This window comes from Harpegnathos saltator, unplaced genomic scaffold, assembly GCF_003227715.2.
Source record: "Harpegnathos saltator strain DR-91 unplaced genomic scaffold, Hsal_v8.6 scaffold39, whole genome shotgun sequence".
NCBI lineage: Eukaryota > Metazoa > Arthropoda > Insecta > Hymenoptera > Formicidae > Harpegnathos > Harpegnathos saltator.
In genome coordinates, this window is record NW_020230194.1 from 1,353,622 (window position 1) to 1,370,313 (window position 16,692).

The 16,692-nt window shown below is 45.3% G+C and overlaps 2 protein-coding genes across 5 annotated transcripts in view; one reads left to right on the forward strand and one right to left on the reverse strand.

The window, feature by feature from the left end:
- The window catches only part of LOC105181748 (PHD finger protein rhinoceros), a 291,086-nt gene that overhangs the window by 165,569 nt on the left and 108,825 nt on the right, over positions 1 to 16,692 (reverse strand). The window lies entirely within an intron of this gene.
- Positions 242 to 2,985, forward strand: LOC105181761 (uncharacterized). Of its 3 annotated transcripts, none has more exons than XM_011138745.3 (5): positions 242 to 542; positions 1,184 to 1,440; positions 1,540 to 1,800; positions 1,866 to 2,001; positions 2,250 to 2,985. In XM_011138745.3, the coding sequence occupies exons 2-5, from the start codon at positions 1,226 to 1,228 to the stop codon at positions 2,619 to 2,621; spliced, it is 984 nt and encodes a 327-aa protein (XP_011137047.1). In that variant the 5' UTR covers positions 242 to 542; positions 1,184 to 1,225; the 3' UTR covers positions 2,622 to 2,985. The 3 variants fall into 3 exon arrangements, with proteins under 3 accessions (XP_011137047.1, XP_011137046.1, XP_011137048.1); XM_011138744.3 differs by having other exon boundaries at positions 244 to 542; positions 1,210 to 1,440; XM_011138746.3 differs by having other exon boundaries at positions 248 to 542; positions 1,210 to 1,440; positions 1,881 to 2,001.

A 16,692-nucleotide genomic window follows, 5' to 3' on the forward strand; every position in this document is an offset into this window, starting at 1 on the left:
TGTAATTACTGTTTAACGTTGTGATGTATAATTCATTATAGGCTCATTTGTAAACTTTCTGAACTTTCTATCACGCATCATAGAAACACAATAAAACGTACAAGTCACCGTTATATCAGTTTATAATGAATTTGTATCTACAGTAAATATTTGGGAGAATATTGTCCGCACGTGGCAGAGTCCTGTTAAGAAACATAGAGAAAAACTCAAAACATAAACAAAGTACATATGTTGATCATTCGCAGCTTATAATCTCACCGCATTAACAGACTCCTAACGTTCCGAACGATTTGACGAAGAATTATAGAACAGTCGAACGAGGCAAGTGGTAGGAAGTGCCAGTTTCAGTGTGTCTCGAAAATCTATTCTATTCAAAAGTGCAAAACATCTGAGAAGGTATAAAGATATTTAAGTTAAGAAGCTAACCTTCTAACGCGGACGACTACCTGCGTCGGTCACAAAACATCGACGTTCTCAGTGTGCGATTAGAAACGGACCGAAAAGAAGTTCGACTGTAGCATCTCAACGGAAAAACCGTCTAGGTAAAAAATAATACTTTATTTTTATTATTCCTTACGTGATCGACGATTAACATACGAGACAGCTGCAGAATATTCGTTCAAATAGCTAGCTGATCGAATGCTAATTGCAGTGAATAGTACAAAGCAAAATCTGAATTCTTCTATCAAACTTCTCTCGCGACTACGAATGGCTCAGATTCACGAGTTAATGATCGAATCGATAACGATAATCATTTTTCGGAACGTCCAATTTGACAAAAATTAGATTTTCTATCGATTTCGATGCTTTGCACGACGGATCCGCTTGATATTATTTCAATGACGTGTCTACACGTGGTTAACCTATATATCGATTCAATATCTGGAAGATATACAGATATCGACCGATTATTGATGATCTATTATTGTTGTCATAATCATCCAAATCGAGTCCATACCGTGAATATCGAGTCGACTTGAGTATAATATAAACTAAACAACGACTAGATCGTCAACGTCTAAATTTTAAAAATATCAAGCCGACAGTTAATTTCTACACTATTTCGACTTGATTCCGATATAATTTCAAGCGGATTCTTTATCGACTCAAGCGATTCTTTACCGAATCAAGCGATTCTTTTTCTCTTAAAACCCAATACTTAAGTCAACATTCCTCCTTTCAGTGTGGTTATATTCATCATATTTGCAGCATATCCAGACGAAACATGTCCGGATTTTACAACAGGTTCCTCGACAGATACCGAAGAGACATAATGCTGAAAGTCGAATTGCCAAATCCGAATTGGATAAAAAACGGCCATGTCTTGAACACATATAAACATCCAGTAATGTGGGGCGCGAGTAGATACGTTCAATCCAATAAATATTCACGCGATGTCTGCGAGGAAAGCAATCTGCGCAAAATGAAACTCCGGAATAGGTGAGTATAATAACCGTAGAAAGTAACACGATTTATGCTACGTAACACACCAAGCCATGAGTGATCACGCATTTTCTCATTCCACACTTTGTCTGTCAGCATGTTCGTAGTGTACGACGAGGACAACATGTGTGTCCAAAATTACACAAACAATAGCGAGCTCAGCAAACTGGAAGTAATACCGATCGACTCCAACATGGTAGTAATCAAGTGTGAATCGATGCCTAAAGATCTGCTATTAGATATGAGATACTTATATTTCAACGTAAAAGTCAAATGCTACACAACTCTCTGCAATAAATTTGTAACCAGCGAGACAGTAATCGACTGTGGAAACAACGCTGCCTCATGGTTATGCAGGTAAACATAACAACAAAATCTTTCGATGCTCCACATAGTATTTTCTATTGCTAATAACGAATTAGTCGGTTCTTCTGCAGAGGTCTAAACAACGGTAGATTACGCTTGGGATTTTGCTTTCCTGAGAAAAACAAGGAGGTAACATTTTGGGAAAACTATAAGAAACTTTCCGAGAGATATAGTGATGAACGAGATATTTTGGTAATTAATGCACCTTATTTGCGTTACAACTAATTATACGTTTAATTATAACAGTATTAGCGACTCATTGAGTCGGCTGAAACCCTTTCAGATCCGAGTCTCCCAGTCGTTATAAACAATGTAAATAAATAAAGCGTTGATATCTCGGCGACGCTTATATACGTGTATATCTGTATTGTGTATGAAAATATGTGTTATTAAATGTTAAATACTGATTGGCTAACTAAAAACATGTATATCTTATTCAGATGAACAGGTGGGAAGCGCCGATAATTAATATAATATCAGTGAAGTCAGCCGGCAGTGTGAAATGTGACTTGGATCGCGCCGAGATCGAGAAGAATTTCCATCCAGATATTATCATCACGTCTGATAAACCTTTCGAAGAACACAAGTGGAAGTGGATGAGGATTGGCAAGGCCGTTTTCAGAAATATTAGGCCTCTTCCAAAAAATGTCGATATGAACGATATGCCGGTAGAAATGAAATGGGAAATGTTACCAACTTATTGGGAAATATTTTCTCCGGGGAACGTAGAAGTAAACCTAAATATATTAGTTCACCATCCTTCAAAACGTGATATAGACTCGATGCTCGAGCAACTTCCGAACTTAAAGTAACCTTCACTGCGTGCGATCGATTTACAATACGAGATACTTCGTCTTATGTTTACGATTTAAATAAATTACCTTCCACTTTTAACTTCATACCCTCATCAATTCCTGTTATTTTTGCTTTTGCAATCAATGTCTTAGTTATTATTTTTAATGTATCTTTTTCGCCCCATCATACATACATACACACATACGCACGCGCGCGCGCGCGCACATTTCGAGAATTGCGATAAAATTGTACCAACGCATTGATTATCATGGTGATCACTATAATTAGATGATTACCACATCATATATATTAATTTCCGTAAGAATAATCTGTCTTTCGTTATTCTGTAAATTTTTCGAAATAAAATCTTGTTTAAAACGATTTAACAGTCAATACAATTCAGCCAATGCGCTAGTGAGAGTATTACTATTCAGAATCGTAAAAGTGAACGTTTTACATGATATCAGAGAGAATTCTAACTTCATACGAGTGAATATTTCAAGCGACAGAGCGAATTTATCCTGACAAAAGTAAAATACAATAAATTTACTCTATAACTTCAAATGAAAATATTCATCCAGAATGGAGAATTTATTCTATATCAGTGGAAAATCGTTCATATTCGAATGTATTAATTATTACATTAATTTGTAAGAATATACAACGGAAAAATTTAGAGAAAAATTACAATAACGTAACATTAATATATTATGATTGTGGTTATCGTAATTCATACGAAGTATTTTTAAATAAATGTTTATTTCTTTTACATATTTTGCTCTGTTGTATTCATTTCTCCGCCCAACACATTTATTCATTCTGAATCTCTCGTTTATTGAAGTACCTGTCCCTGTCGAGCCAACGGGGGACAGGTTTGTATTCTGCGCACAGGCAAATCGAAGTCGCTCTGATTACCTGCGCCGTAAAAAAAAAAGGTACCGGCCGCAAGATTTGTGCGATTTCGCTTTGGAAGTCGTAAGGAACATTCTCTCGTCCGCGTCGCTTCGCTCGCTCGCGTTAATTAATCGTCGGCCCGCGAGGACGCAAATTAACGCGTCGGTAATCGTACTTATGAAGATGAAGATCAGAGATCGGAGAATTATTGAATCGTGAGATGCGCCGATAAGAAGACAGATGTCCGATCGAGGGCGTAGGAGGCGAAATGAAAAAACGCCGAGTCCGAGTGTGTCGATATGATTTGTTGCTCGCTTCCCGCCCGACGAGCGCAGAACAAAGCCGAACCTACACTTTCTAGCCTCAAGTATAATACACGCGTGTACACGCCAGTGGATCGTTTATGCACGAGGTGGCCAAGAGAGGCTCGACCTGAGCGAGCAAGCTCGCTTAGTAATCGCCGAAGAACGCAGTTCGTCTCTAGCCGCCGGTTATCATCTATGATTCCTACGCCGTGTGTCTCGCACAAATAATAATCGCGAACAGATAATCGCGCGAAAAATGCATCAGCGAAGGCGAAAGGGGCAGAGCCGTCGATTGAGATACGACGTGCTGGATGAGAAGCCGTTTCCGACGCGGCTCTCTCGCGCATCGAATGATCGTTCCGCATTAATTACTCGCGCGGAATGCGAGTAATCGGTATCAATAACGATGATATCGAACCTGACGAGATCGAGCCATTCCGTCTCGGGGAGAGTTGACCACACAATCCCCCTTACAGCAGTATATGCTCGAAGAGTGCGGATATATTGGGCTCTCGTAGGATAAATGCGCGGGGACAGTTACGAGAGGCCGATACTTTTGTAGTTGCTACGTAATGTTATTCAACAATGTATCGAAAAGAAAAGCGAAAGAAATAATATTATGCCTGACTGTGGGGTTGTCGATTCGGATTTTTTTGTGTGAAATTCCCTATGAACTTATCGGACAAATCGATATTATACTCAAACTACGCCAAATTTAGAAATTGCAAATTAAGAATTAGAAATTGGTAACTTTTTTTTTCTCTCGTCTAAATTAGGAAATTCTTTGTCTCGACTTTCTCTTCGTTTCGCACCGCACGAAGCTGTTCCTCTTTTCTCTTTCGCGACGTCTAAGACATGATTAATTCTCACGAATGTCGAACTTTTCTCAGACACGCGTTATGAAATGAGCGTCGTGAAAAAAAAAAAAAAAAGAACATCGATCGCCAAAACTCGAAATACAAGGCCACTGTTTTTAGGAATAATCGATTATCATTGAGTAATTTTTGTTTTGTTTTATATTTAAGATTGGTTAAAATATTAAAACCCCTAGTAGTAAAATCTAGTTATCGAGCGAAAGAATCGATTTTGAAGATATCGAAAAGATAATCGATTTTCGGAAAATTTGAGAATCGAATAACGATTGATCGATCGATGATTGACCTATTTCTAACTCAATATATATTCAGCGTTCTTCTAGGAACATCTCCCAAGAAAATGTGTTATGCATGATTTCCAGGCTTAGGTTGCATCATATTCCACCTAACGAGCACCTAGCTGCCAAGAAACTTTTTTGTCATGGATCCATCCTGCCCATGTGGCGCTTCGATACACGGATCATATATCTTTCAAATGTACGAAATACAGCGCCACCAGTGACAAGTTGTGAGCTCTACAAGGACGACATATCCCCAGATAGGAACGTTACAGACATCGCTTTTTCCAATAACCGCAGAGAGTGTTCTAGGAAATTTTCTTCTAAAAACACGGGGTTAACAATAAAATAATAATAAAAGTAACTAGTTGGGACATCAAACAGAAAATCACCCACCAATAAAACTGGCTTATGGAAACCCCTATTCCGGACCAAAATCGAAGAAAAAAAAAGAAGAACTCGGCGTTCTTGCTATATCCACTAGTTGCAGTAAGAATTTAGCACGTGAAAATCGCACGTGTTAATAGTAACACTATTTCGAAGTATAGCTTCTGACTGTAACCACCTAATGAAAATCACGAGCGACGCTCCAATAGCTAGACCGAACATGTCTATTTATATGTCATCGCTGGTATAATTATGGATTGCATGTTTAAAAACCGACCAAAGACTCTTTTAAAAAAACCTTCTAACTAAATACTATAATCTTAATTAATTACTAAAATTGCTTAAGATTAATTAAAATGTACAAATGTACAAGATATATAATAGATATATGATAATTTATTCAGAAAGGAGGAGGTCGATAAGCCACAATTTCGCGGCTCATCTATTCTCGTTCTTCACAGTAATGTTAATATTTTATCATTGATCAAAAACAATCTGTACAATTTGTTACTGTTAACCTGTGTCATTTTTTATTCAACACGACGAATGGACAGACAGCCCCGCCGACCTACTTTGGCGACGCCTAAGCGTAGACGTTGTCCAGAGTACCGTAAACCTCAGCAAAACTGATAAAAGCAGGTTTTAGAGACGAGCCCATCCCCCCGTCGCACTTTGTAGTCGAGAACGTGATGTACAGTTACTTGGCCTGACTGTTCCTCTCGTCACGAATGCGCAAACCTAACCCACGCGAATCACACATCTATACACGCGAGCGTATGCGAGTGTGACCGGCGATTCGCACGCGCGCATCGGAAAGCCGACCGCGAATACGGCGGCGGATAGTAGAGTGCTACTTGTTCCTTAACAGAAACGAGGATCACGAGGTAAATGGCACATTCGCGCGGTTCGGATGCAGTTGTAGAGGTTAGGTTGGATCTCTCTCTCTCTCTCTCTCTCTCTCTCTCTCTCTCTCTCTCTCTCTCTCTCTCTCTCTCTCTCTCTCTCTCTCTCTCTCTCTCAAGTGATTCGTGAATCCGAACGTTGGAGTGAGTGAAAAAATCTTAACGGATTCTCGCCCGGAGACGTAAGCACATTTCATTAAATTTTTTCATCCTCAAAATATAATTCGCAGAAATATGCATTCTGTACTTGATATTACTTGACGGTTATAATTTTTTTACTAATATCATTGATACATTAATGTTATTAATATTTCGTCGCCGACGACTAAAAGTATTTTGATATTATTAATTTTAATATTTTTAATAACTACAAATGTAGAATAAATCCATTAATGTCTGTCACTTGTTCATTTATTTATTTATCTGCTAATTTAGTGTTAATAAATTAGCGTTAATAAATTAGATAGTGTTAATAAATTCCGACTAATGAGTTTCATATAAATGCATTCGCACTGGTAAATACAACTATAAAATTATGATTACTTCTGGATATTTGAGGTGCTCTTTACTAAACTCCTAATGAACATTTTAATATTCTCTGGTATGAGAGAGAGAGAGAGAGAGAGAGAGAGAGAGAGAGAGAGAGAGAGAGAGAAAGAGGGAGAGAAAATTTGAGATGAAGTTTTTGCCGGAGGACGAATGCACGTAGGAGCAGCCACTTGCAAAAATGCACTCGCAAAGCTACTCCTCTCTAATTACTCCTCTCTACGGCGATGCGCGATATAATCGGATGCAATCTTCGATAACTATCTCGTGCCGCTCGCACTTTCGTACGTGACTTCAATTTGTATCCTTAACAGTTATTGCAATTATAATCTGCGATCGATGTGCGATTATCTCGATGTCCTCGTGATCCTTACGGTTTTTTCGCGTGGCGCGTTCGCGCGTGCAATTTGCAACGCAACCTGTAAGCTTTTCTATCAAATCGTCGCGTCTTTCTCTCTTTCTCTCTCTCTCTCTCTCTCTCTCTCTCTCTGTCTGTCTATCTGTCTGTCTGTTTGTCTGTCTGTCTGTCTCAAAGCAACAACAAATGAAACCTCGCGTGCAAAAAGAACCAATTATTCATGACTTCGGCTTTTTCGCTGCGCGCGAGAGGAATCGTCTTCTCCCTCACTCCTCCCCCCTCCCACCTATCTTCTCAAGTTACATCGCGATATTTATGCGACGTGCCGTATATTTCGCGATCGATCGGCAGTCGCACGAGATGCACTTCGCGTTCTTCACTTTGTTGCGTCGCATCGCCGCGTTTCGTAGGCGAGGCGACCGCGACGACGACGACGACAACGACAACGACGAGGATGCGTAGCCGCGAGCACTTCCCGCGATGCACAATTACCACGACAGGACGCGGCTGCATGCGGCCGAAGCGTGGGCGTAGCGCAGCTTTCACCTGGCGTGGTCGTCGTCGTCGTCGTCGTTGTCGATGCGCCAGCCGAGATGGTGTCTGCCTTCACTCGCGGAAATTTGTCAACGTCCCTGACGCGCGCGAGCGGTATCCTCAATATCGCATTTAATCCCTTCGCCGCGGGCGATTAGAGTCGCAACTAGAATGCACCTGCACGCCGACGGCGAGAGCAAGAATAAAAGGACTGCCGCTTGACCCATCTCTCTCTCTCTCTCTCTCTCTCTCTCTCTCGCTCATTCGCTCTCTGTCTTTCTCTTTTACGAGCTCTCTCACTCTTTATCTTATTTTTTTATTAGCTTCTTTTATTCTGCGACCAATTCTTTTATTTTTCTTATACTCGATCGAGAGTTTGGTTCTCGGCAGTTCATTATAAGGATATAAAATCATGTTCCTAAAATGTTCCTCGGGTGCAGAAGTAATCGATAATGCGCGTGGGTGACGCAAGGTGCGGCTGATTAGAATTAATCGCCGAGCGGACAAACGCACCTTTCGCACCCTGCGGACTTTCGTCACCGGCGCGCCGCGTAATCGGCGTCACTCGCGGCTGCAATTACCGGCACCATGACACGATCCGCGAGAGCCATCGCGACGCGAGTGTATTCGAGGGCGCCGGCGAGGAGCGACGTTAATGATGCCGCGCGTAGCAGCATCTCGACGACAACGACGACGACGACGACGACGACGACGACGACAACGATGCAGGGTGCGGCGTCGATGCTTGGCCGCATCGATCAATTTACTTCGGCGCGCGTGAAGGCACGTGAGAGCCGAGGGACACGCGATCTCTCTCCTTGGCGGGCCGAGTCCTCGCGGCAACATCCCCTCGAAGACACGCGCCGGCCGCGCCGTCGGGCCTGCGAAATGCGGGGGTTCCGAGCGCGGCGGGAAAGAGACGAGCGCGCGCGAGTCTTGGCGGATAAAACTTATAGCGTCTGTAAACCACCCGGGGGCGGACGACTACGCGGCGACGCGCACGCGAGGGTGAGTATAACGTGTATGTGTGTGTGTGTGTGTGTGCGCGCGCGCACGCTTTATAATAATAGGAAAAATGACGACGACGGCTATACGGCGGGGCGGTTCGCAGCATGCGAACTCGCGTGTGAATGGATTGCGGCGGAGACCGACCTGCGGGAGTATGTGAAGTTTATTCTTCTTTTTCCTCGAGAGATATTAACATTCGTGCACTGAGAAGAAAGCGCCATATTATCTCTTGCCCGACTAACATATGCTCATCTTCTTTGAGATATTTGGAGATGCGCGCAGGAAAATGCAATACGTACTGCTCTCAATGTCACTCGCGCACGTTTCAAGCATTTGATAAATTCATTGGCAAGTTTAGCACTCAAGAAATTAACACGCAAAATTAACACGAGAATATTTCATTCAAAAATTCAATTTGTATTTCCTGAATAAGGTATAAGTTTCCTAATTTTTCTTTCGATCGACACAATGAAATGAAGTCTTCTGAAATTTGTGGCGACCATATTTTACTATACTATTATCAAGAAAATATTCGTCGGAGATAAATATTATTGAAATAAAAAGAAAGTAAATTAAACAGTCGTTTTTCTCAGCAGAATATTTTCCTGTTAGGTATCATATGGGAAATTATATATTTATGTTTAGTACGGCAATTATATTTTACCGTAAACTGCAATTTCGCGTATGGCACAAATTTTCATACCGTAGAGTTCCGGAAAGATATCCGAACGAACTGACGAATTAATTGCTGTAATATATAAATTCGAGCCTCGGCGTGAATATATTCCACTTACGCGACGTAGTGCGGTACGTTATTCAATAAAAATTTTCTCCGCGTAGCACACGGTATATCTCGCGGGTGTCCACCCCCGTGTGTGTGCGTGTGCCTGCGCTTACGACGCGAATATATACGATCCAGCGTGGCCACGGGCGTATTTCACGGGGACTACCTCGGCTCGGTAGTGATGGCCCTCGAAGTAACTCGCGCGCGAGAGTGCGCCTTCTCGAGAGAGCGAGCCGGACACAAAGTTCGAGAGATATCGACGCCGGCGTGGCCGCGCGCCGGCGGCCACGTAGCGACGCGTTACGACGTTAGAATTCAGACGGCCGGGATCAATGGGGGGTGATTGGAACACGGCGCCCTTTCGCGATATTTTCCAGTGATAAATGCAACGGGACGTTTGGGCGGACGAGGGCGCGCGCTTACACGGAACGCTACTCGAGCGGTGAGACACGCTCGCCCGAGTAATAATACGGCCTTTCGAAGCGGGCGGAATAAGCGGACGGATATGTCATGAATATTTTTGCACGCGCGAAAATGCATTTATCTTCGTTGGGAGACTCGAGAGAGAGAGAGAGAGACGCGTTTGTCTGCTTGACGATTAATCGCGATCGCTTGTGATTATCGTCGGCTGTTGCTATATTTAAGCGTACACCTTATATATATATACACGAAGAACATTTTCTAATAAAAATACTATAATTGTAATATACAATACTATAGTGATATAGTCGATATCCATAATAAATAAAAAAATACCACATTTAAATAAATAATACTGTAGTAGTAATTTCGTAGTTGAAAGAAACGTAGCCTTATTCTGCTTCAATTTATCGCCCTCCTGTTTCTTATGTGCTAATTTTTAATTTGAAGGACTGGGATCCATACACGGGAAAAACAAATTCGTCAGTATACTTGAAATTTTCATTGCCTGAAATCAGACAGCAAACTCGGTCGCTTGGAGAATGGAGAAAATTCTTGCAGGAGAAGCTTTTATTCAAATGATCGCGCTCGGTTATCTCAATTTTAATAAGAAATTTTTAATCTCAACAAGCGAATGTTCAGAGAAATGCTTTCGGCTGTGGGCGGAGAGATATCACTTCTCGCCTCCGAATCTGATCCCTGCTCTACCAGAAAACACGACAAAATTATATGGAAAAGAGTTCTAATATTTTAAAAGGGAGATTGCACTCATCAATCAATTTCGCGTTGTCAACGCTCGTCAGACTCGGCGCTCGGCGCTCGGCGTCGCCGCGATGCGCATCAAGTAAAAAGGAAATCACTTCCAGTCGCTGAAAGCTGGTTGCAACAACTAAGAACTCGGTCTAAGAACTACGAATACTAACATTTGCTCACGCTGTTCGGCATCTTGCTAGCGGAGCTATCGCCGTACCATCGCCGAATCGCGCGAGCGTCTCACTCGCGCCACGATGCGCAAGCAGCACAGGAAGAAGCAATCGCGACGTTTATGGCTGTTTACGTGCCGATAAGAGGAATAATCGCGCGGTAATAACATAATCGCCGTTGCGCAAGTGGAAAATCGCGAGGAGAGCCGAAACTCAGACGAAACTGTCTCTAATAGACACGTTCGTTCGATCGGCGTGGAGAACGAGGGCGGAATTCGCTGCACGCTGGCCGACCGTCCTCGCGAGATTATTATCGCGATTATTACCGCATCCCCGGAGCGGAGAGCCACATTAGCCGCATCGACGTTGCATCGACGAGCGGTGTCGTTGCGAAAGGAGCGATGGCGTTATTAACGGCGAATTCACTGCTGCGAACGATTATTGAGCTCACCCTGCTCGCGGCCGCGCGTGTTTCTCAACCCTCTCGCCGTCTGGGAAACGAGAAAAGTTTCGCGGTTCGCCCTCTTACGCCTTGCACGTAAACTCTGGTTGGAGTTGTGTGTGAATTAAAAAGATAAGAAATCTGAACGCTGAAATGTTTATGGTGTAAACGCATTACGCCTGGATTTTATTATACTTTTACTTCGTATACAAAGTGAGGCGGCAACTGTTTAACCCTTTAACGCCCGACTTTTTTATAAGTGTTTTGAGAATAAAATTTGAGTTTTTTTGAACTTAAAATATCAGAAATGTATATTGGCTTTTTTTTGAATTTCTGTATTCTTTTAATTTCACATTTTGCATCTGAGAAAGCTTCCAAATGTATAAAATTATAACAGATACCAATCTGTTCATTTACAGTGCACTTCTAACTGTCAGTAACAATGCTGCTAACTATGCCTACTTGGAATTTGACGAAACATGTTATCATTAAAACTCAGCTAAAAACAGACTAAACCGAATCTACATACAATCTATATACCATTTTTTAGAAGAAGAATTCACCTTTACAGCGATGCAAAGAAAACGAAAATATCTTTTCCGACCAAGTTATGGATTCTTGAATGCGTTTCCGGTAACTATAGTTACCAGTAGGCGTTAAAGGGTTAACTAATCTTGGATGCATCGCCATTGAGGCTTCTTCCATTTCCGGTGAAATAAAGACTTTGTGCCATGCAACTTTTGTCAGACAAACTTTTATTTTACGTTTCCAAGATACGCCAGATGGCAATAGTTATTGCCTCACCTTGTACAGTTACTTTTGTAATTTGAATATTTGTAGTTTGAACTTGACGCTACGAAAATGTCTCTTGTATCACACATTCAATGCACCCGAGACGCAAGTTGCGCAAAGACGCCAGTTTGTATCACGCGTATGAAGACTCGCGCAGGCAAAGAGGAGGTTGCACGATTCGAGATCGGTCGCGGGCGAAACATCGACTTGTTTACGGAGGGTCTCAACGTTGGCGGGCAGAATACCGCGCGTTCGCATGCGCGATTCCTCTCGCAAGCGAGCGATCCGCTCGATATTTCACGGAGGAGATCCTCAAGTAAATAACGCGCCACGTACGCGCCGAGAGGCGGCTTCTGCGAGCTGCCGCTGTTTGCTCACTGCGACGTTCAATATTTTACGCACCGATGCAAGACAGTTCCAGCGCAGCGACGCGCGCCGGCTCGCGAAACGCGTTCCACGTGAGATCCTCTCTCGCTCGATAAATTGGAAAAAGCAAAGAAGATGGTAAAAATAAGTCTGAAGGACGAGGTGATTACGGTGATGAAGAGCGCTCCTCAATCTCGCGGCTACTTCGTAAAATATGAAAAATGGAATGATGAAGGAGGTATCTTACGACGGAGTCGGCGACGGACACGGCTTCCCAAACATAGACGCTCTCTTCCTGCCTGCCTGCTATTTTTCCGCAATCTCCAGAGCGTCACGCTCTTAACCTTCCTCGGAAGATGCGACTCACGAGTCGGTGCGGAGAGCGCAAGAGCCTGCAAGGCGCGCGCGTGTAATTGCTTACAAGAGCGGTAATTATCCTCGCATGCACCCGCGCGTGCAAAACAACGCCATTTAAAGCGCCCGAGCCCATTTCAAATTAATATCGTGCAATTTCCTCGGCATCGGCATCGGGAGAAAAAGGGCGAAGGAAGGAAGGAAGGAAGGAAAGAAGGAACGAAAGCCGGCGTATAAAACCAGGCAATTTACGCGCGGGAGTGAGGAGGAAAAAAACGTCAATGAAGTAATATCGCACGAGAGCTCGGCGAGAGAAGAACGTGCTCTCGCAAGGAGCCAAAGGAGGCAAAGGCCGCCGACGACGACGACGACGACGACGACGACGAGGACGACAAACGTAATCGAAAAGCCCATTACGGAAACAGCGGTGAGATCGGACGCGCGTAATTGCCACCTTCGCGCGTTACACCGACGCCGGTTGTAAGGTCCGTACCGCCCGATATTTACGATCAATCGCCCTTAGGATGAGACAGGACGCGCGCCAAGGTGGCGAAAAATCCTTGGCATCCCGCGTACGGACGTGATCGAGCCACCGTTTCGCGCGGCGCTGTTCGCCGTAAAGGCGCGCGTGAAGGTTCCTTTAACGGCTCGCGACACCTGCCGCCTTTCTCAGTGCCTGCCTTAATGGGAAAAGTCCGCGGCGACGATGTTCACGTCCATCGGGACTGGCAGGCGTCCAAGTAATCCTGTCGGCGATCCGCAGAACGAGAGAGGACGCGTCCGCGCCGCGAGCCCGAGAGCCGCCAATTAACGAGTCGCGACCACCGGCGATTATCGCGCGACTATGACGCTTCGTTATCGAACGCGCCTGGTTCTAAGAACCCCCCCCCCCGCGATGGAATGTCGATTCGCCGCCGAGGAGTTGCGTCGTCTCGCGAGAAAAAATAAATAAACGTGAAAAAAGCGAAAAAATCGCAGCTCGAGTCTCGCTGACGCGACAATCGCCCGTCAGGAGCCGAAGATACGCAGAACGCGACGGAAATGACACTTTGATGAAAATCACCCCTTCACCACGGGTGCTTCTATCGCGGTTTTCACAAAGCCGTGCCCGAGGAAGCCGCGACTTTTGCCGACGTGGCTCCCGGAATCGTCGCCGCGGCGCGAGATCGCCGAGGGACGATTTTATGACCGAGCGGAAACGCGGCGAGATATTCGCAGGAGGCGAATCGCCTGCCGCGATCACCTGCGCGCACCTGCGCGCACCTGATCACCGGCGCGGCGCGTTCGAGCGGTACTGTTGGCTATCTGTTGGCTAGTAATTACAAGCCGCGATTTTTGCGCGCGGCTGCGCTTCGCGCTGCCGGCAAATTGCAGGAGTCAGGAACTCGCGAGCTCCTCTGTTCGTTGTAACTGATATATCACAAACGACGAGAGGCGTTACGTGTTTTTTTCTTCCTTTTAAAGACTATCAAGATATTTAGCAAGACGTTTAATAAGAGTTTACTGAGAAATTTTTATATTCTCTTCATATCATAGGATTGCCGTGTTTGAAAACTGTACCGACAAAATACCGACCTGCAAAGTTTACGTCGTGTAGAAATTACAAACACGATGAAAGTACTTGCAAAAATGAATCGGACCATCGCTCGATACGTGACGGAAGCGATAAAAAATTTCAAAATTGACATCTCGAGCTGTCAGAATTCGTGCGAGTATTTACTCGATACGAAAGTTCCGGAGTTTGCTCAAACCGAAAAATGTCTACACATGTGTGTATAGGTTATTACTTCTTCGCTAAATGTGATGAAATAACGCGGCGCACATTTACATAAAATTCACACATGCACACAACAAATACAAAAAAAGACATGGTGATCATGTCGGGACTCATCTGACGTGGACGTTTCGATAACCGCCTCTACATTACCGACATTTTTGGAGACCGTCATCCACTTTGACGTTTCCTCAATAAAACGCCTACATCTCAGTACAAAACTTTCCTAAGATTATAACGTTGTTCTCAGATAATCAAGACGACCGTCCGTGCCGTGTACGAACGAGTACCGGCAATCAGACTCACTATTAAAACACGCGATCCAATTTACGGCTTCTTATTTCCCGGCGTATTTCTCGCGTCCTCGGTTTCTTTCCGCGTCGAGGAAAGAAGGACAAACGGGATCGTAAACCCCGCAGTCTCATGAGCTCCGTCGCGCGCTTAATCTCGCTATACGGTAGCTACGGGACTGAGAATCAGATAGAGATAGACAGAGAGGGACAAAGAGAGAGAGAGAGAGAGAGAGGCCATCGGAGAATATCAGGATAACGATTTTACAGCCTCGCGGCCGATCCGGGGCTTCCGCGAGTCGCATCCCCGCGACTTTCACCGCGCCGCGGAAGATCCGCTCGGCCATAATCAGCCTCAACGAGCGACGGGACGCGGGTGTAAAATCTACTGACGGGCGGCTTTACTCCGCCGCCTCAGGACGACCTCGGACGGAACGGTTCGTCCGAACTGCTTTTCCCGCCGCCGCTGCCGACCGGCCGGCAGAAACGTGAGACACGGCGGCGATTTTTGCCGTGGAAAACGCAAGACGTCGCGTCGTAGATCCTGCTCGAGGATGCTTCGCGGCGACCCAACACGCCCGATGCATCAAGCGACCATGATCGAGTAGAGTTACCGGTGGCGACTATTGTTCGGGCAGCCCCTTTTCTCTTCGCTCATCCCATGAACCATTCGCTCTCTCGCGTGAACTTTCGCGAACCACCCCGACTGAAAGTCGCGCGATGATACACAGGTTTTGTCGTTATCACGCTTAGTAGATGTATAGAGGGAGTCAAGTGTATGCGTCTGTATGTATGTATGTGTGTGTGTGTGTGTGTGTGACGCGACGCGATTAATGATCCGTCGACAGTAATGCGCCGCCTCGTCATCGCGCGGTCGCGCGCGACTCGTTCGTCCGTCACTCGCGGCGGGGTAAAAAAGCGGGGGGCAAAGAGGATCACCGTGGCGTGGATTTCGCAGCTTTTCCCCGGCGAGACCTTTCTTCCCGCCTGCCGTGAATATCGGCATGGGAACCGTTAGGTGAAAGGGAATCGCAGACACGTCGAAGCGAAGCGAAGAAACGGCGCTTTTGCGAGCGAGCGAGCGAGAAAGAGAGAGAGAGAGAGAGAGAGAGAGAGAGAGAGAGAGAGAGAGAGAGAGAGAGAGAGAGAGAGGGAGAGGGAGAGAGAGAGAGAGAGAGCCATGCCTGCGCGGAGGATTGTCTCGCAATTCACCTGGTAGGTGGGTAACACACCTTCGTTAGAAACCAACAGCCGTAATTTATGACGGCCGTTGGTTCTTTCCATTCGGCTATCCGAGCGAGTCTCGCCGGATCGGCGTAGGAAAAGCCTCGACGACGTCCGGCGAGCGAGCTCTCCTTTCTCCTCCTTTGCGCGACGAGACCGCGTCGATCTCGCGCGACCTGGCGACTGCACGGGAGATACGGCTAATAGCGCCGCGATAATAACGCTTCGAGTCGCTCGGAAGCGCCAACCAGCCGCCGGGCCGGCCGCAGCGGCAGGAAAACGCGGCGGCCGATACGTAACGTAACAACAAGCGCGCAGAAGGGGACGCGCTCGATCATTTATCACGCGGACCGGCCGCGACGTGTCCGTCGCAATAGTTCACCCGATTACGCAGAGATACGCGCATTAATCATCGTGCATCGCGTGTGACCCACATATACGCGCGCTACCCGCACCGCTCGTTCATAAAGACAGGTTACAATGCGTTGCGACACCGTCCCGCGCTCGTAACATCGACACGTTGCCGGGTCCGGTCCAGGGTGCTGGAGAACGCGCTTGCGTCGGGCTGTGATCGCTCTTCGAGAGTGGCTCTCTTTGAGATCGCTCGCTCAAAATCAGCGGGTTTACTCAGC

What these genes read in the sequence shown, in the direction of transcription:
- LOC105181761 (XM_011138745.3), top strand. Translation starts at nt 1,226, where the DNA reads ATGTCCGGATTTTACAACAGGTTCCTCGACAGATACCGAAGAGACATA. An exon ending in GCTGCCTCATGGTTATGCAG is followed by an intron (nt 1,801 to 1,865) that starts GTAAACATAACA and finishes ATAACGAATTAG; the next exon opens with TCGGTTCTTCTGCAGAGGTC. An exon ending in GTGATGAACGAGATATTTTG is followed by an intron (nt 2,002 to 2,249) that starts GTAATTAATGCA and finishes TATCTTATTCAG; the next exon opens with ATGAACAGGTGGGAAGCGCC.